General features: G+C 49.0%; 3 protein-coding genes across 3 annotated transcripts; 2 read left to right on the top strand and 1 right to left on the bottom strand.

The window, feature by feature from the left end:
* Nucleotides 1-226: 226 nt before the first annotated feature.
* On the bottom strand, nt 227-1,869 carry I303_103594 (uncharacterized protein; the record flags this gene model as incomplete). The annotated part of the gene is made up of 5 exons (XM_018406935.1): nt 227-335; nt 462-692; nt 813-825; nt 912-1,407; nt 1,576-1,869. The coding sequence occupies 5 exons, from the start codon at nt 1,867-1,869 to the stop codon at nt 227-229; spliced, it is 1,143 nt and encodes a 380-aa protein (XP_018263743.1).
* Nucleotides 1,870-2,273: 404 nt separating this feature from the next.
* Nucleotides 2,274-4,301, top strand: I303_103593 (uncharacterized protein; the record flags this gene model as incomplete). Its single annotated transcript, XM_018406934.1, has 6 exons — nt 2,274-2,382; nt 2,474-2,652; nt 2,755-2,850; nt 2,949-3,212; nt 3,302-3,817; nt 3,900-4,301. The coding sequence occupies 6 exons, from the start codon at nt 2,274-2,276 to the stop codon at nt 4,299-4,301; spliced, it is 1,566 nt and encodes a 521-aa protein (XP_018263742.1).
* A 390-nt stretch (nt 4,302-4,691) lies between these two features.
* Nucleotides 4,692-6,525, top strand: I303_103592 (uncharacterized protein; the record flags this gene model as incomplete). The annotated part of the gene is made up of 11 exons (XM_018406933.2): nt 4,692-4,762; nt 4,846-4,857; nt 4,924-4,937; nt 5,043-5,143; nt 5,223-5,355; nt 5,445-5,518; nt 5,616-5,772; nt 5,857-6,051; nt 6,120-6,205; nt 6,274-6,327; nt 6,394-6,525. The coding sequence occupies 11 exons, from the start codon at nt 4,692-4,694 to the stop codon at nt 6,523-6,525; spliced, it is 1,029 nt and encodes a 342-aa protein (XP_018263741.2).
* Between the last annotated feature and the right edge of the window lie 99 nt (nt 6,526-6,624).

Genomic DNA, 6,624 nt, shown 5'->3' with positions numbered 1-6,624 from the left:
CATAGATCATATACAAGGGCATGAAGGAGTATACACTAGTTTCTCCTTTGGGTAGTGCTTCTATACGGTTGTCGCTGTACAAAGTATGACATGTTCGAACACTCAGACGTGCGTGTTCCATGACTACACACCGCCCTGATGCCTTTTCCCAAAGTCTCCTCTTCTCTGCTCTGCTATTCTTTGCTCTTAAGTCTAAATCAGGTCATATCGTTTTGGACACTATGTTTTAAGGCGCAAGTTTGGAGATATCGGCAGATCTCACTTTACCCTCCAAAATCAATTCAGCCAATACTTTGCCCGTACCTGGACCTTGGGTGATACCCCAACAGGACAATCTAAATTCGCCAAACGTCAAAAACGCCAAAACATCATTAGCTTGATGGTCTTTTGATGGCTTTTCATTCTGGGCTCTGCAGTACAAGAAGCAAGTAGAAAGGGAGAAGGAGGAAGGGGAAACTCACCCAGACCCAACAAAGACACCCTCGACACCTCGGACTTTACCTACTAGCGGTCTTCCACGATCCGCGATCGGCAAGTAACAGGCTTGCTCAGCGACAACTTCGACTTTTTCCTCAGGGGTGAACACGCTCGAGAGGGCCTCAGCTTGTTTATGTAACTTCTTGATGGCTGATTGGGAGGGTGAGACTTTGGCGGCGGTCGGTGGAAGGGGTTCATCGTCTCCTGCACCGCATCTAGGGAGAAGTTAATCAGTGAGGAAATCATATTCCAGAAAGGACAGAGTGGAGGTTGAGAGTAAGGCGTAGCGAGACGAAACGACGTCTGTTGGTCTGTTGGTCGGAAACACTGCTTACATATAGGTAGTGCCTATCAATCGGACGGAACATCCAAATCCGTCAGCCTATCTTTCGATGGGAACATCGAGGAGTACGATAATTAGCAGGAACGCTCACCATCCGGTCTAGCATACACTTCCGGTTCACCCGCACTACCGTCTGCCATAGTCATACTAGTGAATAAGCACGTAGCTGACAACTGTTGCTGAGTCTTCAGTACGATCGAGTGGGCTCTATGGCCCTGTACAGCCAATTTGCCTCCAATTTTATTGCCCAACAATTGTTCTGACAACTTGCCCGTCCACGGTCCAGCCGCAATAACCAATTGATCTATCTCCAGCTCCTGCTTCTCCCCGTTCTCCGATGTATAACTGACCGACTTTGGAGTTTGATTTGCTTGGTCAAGGGTCAACGAAGTTGCCGTACCGATTTTCAGTTCGGTAGAAGGTTGCTCGAGGAATTTCTTGGTGAAGAACTCGGTGAATAGTCGTGGATGTACTTGAGCGGTAGTTGAATGCGAACCCAACGATCTCGAGGAATGGACCAGACCGTCAGCCAGCCATGGTAGTGGAGAAGATTTCTTGGATTTTCGGGTAGCGTCTGTCTCGATTGACTATTGATCCAGTGGCGAGATTGGGTTGATTAGCTAAAGCGAGCCTGGCAGGACCTTCAAGCGAGACAGGCTGCTTTCTGAAGAAGCAGTAACATGATACCTCAAGGAACGCAAGGTGTGAAACGATAGAGTTGGAATTGGATATGATGTTCATGAGCGCGCACTCACGAGCGTATCGACCGTCCGATAACCCCATTCTTCTTTCCCATTGAACTGCTTAGCCAAATCCGCATGGAGATCATAACTCATAGCACTCAGATCGGCCGTAGCGCTACCGTGCCAATCTTTAGCTAAGAATCCACCAGAGTACCCAGACGCAGCAGCAGCTACCTTGGTCCCTTCGAGTAAGGTGATTTTGGTACTTGCTGCTCGAGCTGAATGGGTGGCTAAGAAATAGGCGGTTGAGACTCCGCAAATCCCTCCACCTATTATCAAGATGTGTTGTGGTGCGTTGGGTGCCATCGTGTATCGCGTCAAGTGCTGTCGGTCGGTCAAAGGATCGGGCGCGAGTCAGATTGTAGGAAAGGTATCGCCCAATGTGCAGAAGGAAGAGAGATATAACGGAACGACCAGGAATATGAGCTTGATATAGTTGTGTAACAACGCTCCTTGTCGTTGATATTTTTATTTTTCGTACGACGTCATTCACCAACTTGTCCGAGATCAACCGTACAACCGTACAACCGTGCCTGATATCTCCCCCTGCAACGACAACGGCGCACACCACCATGCTGACGACAGACCACTCTCCCTTGGCGTGTCCCATGAATCTACCCATCCCTCCGCAAAGTGGGCTATAAGTCACCTTATTTCATCAAGTCCGACTGCGAAAAGAGGTCTATCTGGTCTCAGTAGCCTCTGCCATCATGTCCGCGCCATCCGGTATCAAAGTCCCCCCTACGCTCACTTCAGCTTTCTCGTCGGCGCGAAACGATGCGGGAGACGTCCGAGCGCTGGTGTTTACCATTGAAGGCGGTGAGTAAAATCGATCACTGGGCTATTGAAGAAGACGGCAATCGCATCAGTGATGGAGCTCTTGAATTGATATCGTGACGGTACATGATAGAATCATACACCCACCTGACGACTGTAAAACCCAAATCGACGTACAAGGACGATATCGCGCTCTTGCCTGACACTTTGCCCTCCACCAAGACACCCGCAAGTTTCGCATACAGGTTGGACACCAAGGATGGAGGCAGCTACGAATGGATGATGATCACCTTCGTACCGGACGATGCTGGTGTGAGTTGACATTTACCCCTTGCGAGTTTTCTGCAACGATGCGTATATCAATGTACACAACCTCCGTTTCGATATTCTAACGTATGACATATGTATACATAGGTTCGAGCGAAGATGCTTCAAGCGTCTTCAAGATCAGGTCTTCTCAAAGCGTTAGGAGCCAACAACTTCAAACACGATTGGTTCGCTACCTCAATAGTATGTTCATCTAATCATCCTTGATCCCCTTTTCCCGTCAGGCTCTTACCCATATTCATGCTGACTCGTATCGTACCGGGTGACTTGATCATGAGTAGAAAGACCTCACACCGACAGCGTTGACCGCACATCTGAATCACCTTGCCTCTCCACCACCGCTCTCAGCTTCCGAAGCTGCTTTAGCTGAAGTACGGGAAGCCGAAGCTGCCGAAGCGAAACGAGCGGCACTCGATCCTGAGACCGAAGCTAGACGACGTAAAGTCGTGGTGGGACTAGGAGGCAAGATGGACTGGGGAGCAGGTGTCGAAGACGCTCTGAAGAAAGTGGCTAAAAGGAGTGACGAAGGTTGGGTTGTCGTTCTTGTGAGTATCTGCAATACAATCATGTACCAAGCTCTGTCTCTGCTGATCGTGTCAATTCGAAAATTGATTGAACTCGTTATTTTCGACAGGAGATTCCCGCAACCTCAACGAGCTCTCTTAGTTTGGTCACTTCCGAATCAGCTACACCTGCTCAGTTATCCTCCAAAATACCCACAAAATCACCTTCATACGTATTCTACTCATACCCTACCCCTCCCTCTGCTGCGCCTACCGTGAAAGCTCCGGCGAAGTTGGCCGAGCAGAGAAACACTTTTCAAGCTACTGCAGGCGGAGTGAGGAATGTGCCGATGTCGAATGCCCCTCGAGCCGAAGACGGCGAAGGTGAGAAGGACAAGGTCGAGGCCAAAGAGGCCGGAGAAGGAACCGATGATGCCGAAGAGACGGAGAAGAAGCAAGATGAACAACCAGAACAATCGCCGGCCGAAGCTGCTCCTGTCGGAGATGCGGGTGGTAAAGGAAGAGTGATCTTTGTTTACGTTTGCCCACCTTCTTCGCCTGTCAAATACAGGATGATCTACTCTACCAGTACGAGAAGTGTCCGACAGGACGCGATGGACAAGGCAGACGTGGATATAGTAGGAAAGGTGAGTCTCCCTCATCCTGGCTGTCTGTTTGTCTTTTATATCTGCTGAGCATGTATAGCTGATCCCCTTGATCATGATCTAGCTCGAAACTTCCGATCCAAATGACCTCAACGATACTCAGCTAAAATCAGCTTTACCACCTACCAAGCCTACTCATTCCAGCTCACTGCCCACCCCAAGCTCCACATCAGCTCGGACTTTCGGTAATGCTACCTCTACCTCAAGCTCCACGGCTCAAGCAGCTCCCTTCGGCGCCCCGATCGGCGGAGCATTCGGTCGACCCCGACCATTGAATGTTCCCGCTAGATCAGCCACGCAGATTCCATTGCCTGCAAGCGGACCTATCACACCTGTAGAAGGGGCAGATGAAGGGGATAGTAAAGATAATATACGACGAGCATTTGACGCGTTCGGCCCGAGAGTCAATTCGCCAGGTGGCGGCGGTGGTGGGTTTGCCAGACCCCGACCAGCTGGAAGGAGATGATAGGGTACTCTTTCGAAGAGGTCAATACCTTGTGGAGAGTTGTAGGTCTCCCTTTGAACTTATATGCACGGGAAGCAGATCGGTTGTAGTCATACATAAATGAATGAGATATATGGATCGCTATTGAACGGCCGAGTCAAAATGCCACATGTATTAACGGTACGCCAGCATATTGTGCCTGAACGTGGCCTGCGTTGAATTTCTGGAAGTCAACGATTTTATTTTGGTATTTTGGGTGCAGCATTCCTGCGAAAGGCAGCATTTCAACTAGATATCCCCTACGAAAGAAGGAGCATTGCATCTCCCTTCTCTGAACAGTCTAATCTTCGAGTAGCACTCCTACCGCCTGTCATATTTCGCCACCCCAAGGTCTGTTCAGAAGTGATCAACATGTCTCCGGCCGCCCAAGATTCCGCTACTCAAGGCTTACCTCCTGTAGGAGAGATGACCTCGAGGGACTAGTGAGTGAACATCACTTCATGACCTGTCCGCACAAGTCAAGTCTGAGCTTCAGCTGATCGATTGTATTTCTTCTACCCCGTAGCTATGCTGACAGGTAAGCTCGCATGTGTGTCGGGATTGCGCGATGTCAAGCTAACAACCAACCCCCTTCCATTATAAGTTACGCTCACTTCGGTAAGTCTCCCTCTACAATACTCATCTTGAACCTGTGCCATCTAGCCGCCTCTCAGACATGTCGGTCGTCAGAAGAGAAGTGAGCTGATTGTGGTGATCTAACAGGTATCCACGAAGAGATGTTGAAGGACTCTGTCCGAACGCTTTCTTACCGAAACGCCATAATGCAGAACCCGCATCTGTTCAAGGGAAAGACCGTCCTAGATGTAAGTGTCTTTCAACATGTATCCACTAGCGGAAGTGGAAGGCCTCGACTTGAGCTGATCTTGTTGATGCTCTGGCTAGGTCGGCTGCGGTACTGGTATATTATCGATGTTCGCCTCAAAGGCAGGTGCCAAGTTGGTCATTGGTATTGATATGTCGAATATCCTTGATCAAGCTGAGAAGATTGTTCGAGCCAATGGTTTCTCCAAAGATCGTACGTCTACTCATGCTTTATCTTTGCGCATCGATCACCTCGTCTCCCATTGAGATGTATCGTCGCTCATGCGTAGCCATATCTCGCAGAAATCGTCTTGTTGAAAGGAAAGTTGGAAGATGTGGAATTACCCGTCAAACAAGTTGACATTATCATTTCCGAGGTAAGTAGCCTTGATACAGCTTTCAATGCTCCTGCGACTTTCAGACGCGAGAATAGAGGTGCAAGCTGAAGCTGATCCACGCTTAATGTATTCACAGTGGATGGGATACTTCCTTCTCTACGAGTCTATGCTCGACACTGTCCTCCTTGCACGAGACAAATACCTGGCTCCTAACGGTCTGCTTTTCCCTGACAAAGCCACCATCTTCTTGGCTGCCATTGAGGACCAAGACTACAAGGAGGAAAAGATCAACTGTGGGTTCTCAGTCCTGCTTTGTGTGCATACTAAATCCGCATTCCTGTGACCGCTGCTAACGCGTTTGCGATCAACTTTTGCAGACTGGGATGACGTCTACGGCTTCGATTACTCATGCATCAAGGAGATCGCCCTCAAGGAGCCCTTGGTTGATTGTGTCGAGCTCAAATCAGTCGTATCCCACCCATGCGCGATCAGACATATCGATATCAACACAGTGACCAAGGAGGACCTGGCTTTCAAGGTCCCTTTCCAACTCAAAGCCACCCGAAACGACTGTAAGATCGCTGATCCCCTTCCTACTCTCCTGCTGGGTCAGATCAGCTGACTTAACACGACTATATAGATGTCCATGCTTTCCTCGGTTGGTTCGACATCTCCTTCTCATGTTGCCACAAACCCATAAATTTCTCCACCGGTCCTCAAGCCAAGGTAAGCCGGTTCCCCTATCCCTCTCCTGACCCTTTGCTGGTTTTATTTGTCTGATGATCACGACGTAGTATACGCATTGGAAACAAACCGTTTTCTACACCCCTGAGACACTCACCGTATCGGTAAGTCACTTGCGTTCCAGACGCCCACAAGAAAGATGCTGACGAGCAGGTGAAAAACCCATACAGGAAGGAGAAACGATCCAAGGTCAATTAACTTGCGCACCCAACTCGCGAAATAACCGGGATCTAGATATCGAGATTGAGTACGAGGTGGTAGGCAATGAACCGATAAAATCAAAGATGGTGTACAAAATGTAAGCTGTCCCCCGAAATCGTTGAATACATTTGGAGGATGAACTGATATCTGACTGTGAAAGGTCATAAACCTCGTCATTGTGTCGATTCATCACATCTCAT

This window comes from Kwoniella dejecticola, chromosome 4, assembly GCF_000512565.2.
Source record: "Kwoniella dejecticola CBS 10117 chromosome 4, complete sequence".
In the NCBI taxonomy this organism is placed as follows: domain Eukaryota; kingdom Fungi; phylum Basidiomycota; class Tremellomycetes; order Tremellales; family Cryptococcaceae; genus Kwoniella; species Kwoniella dejecticola.
This window is presented reverse-complemented; position numbering and strand designations above follow the sequence as displayed.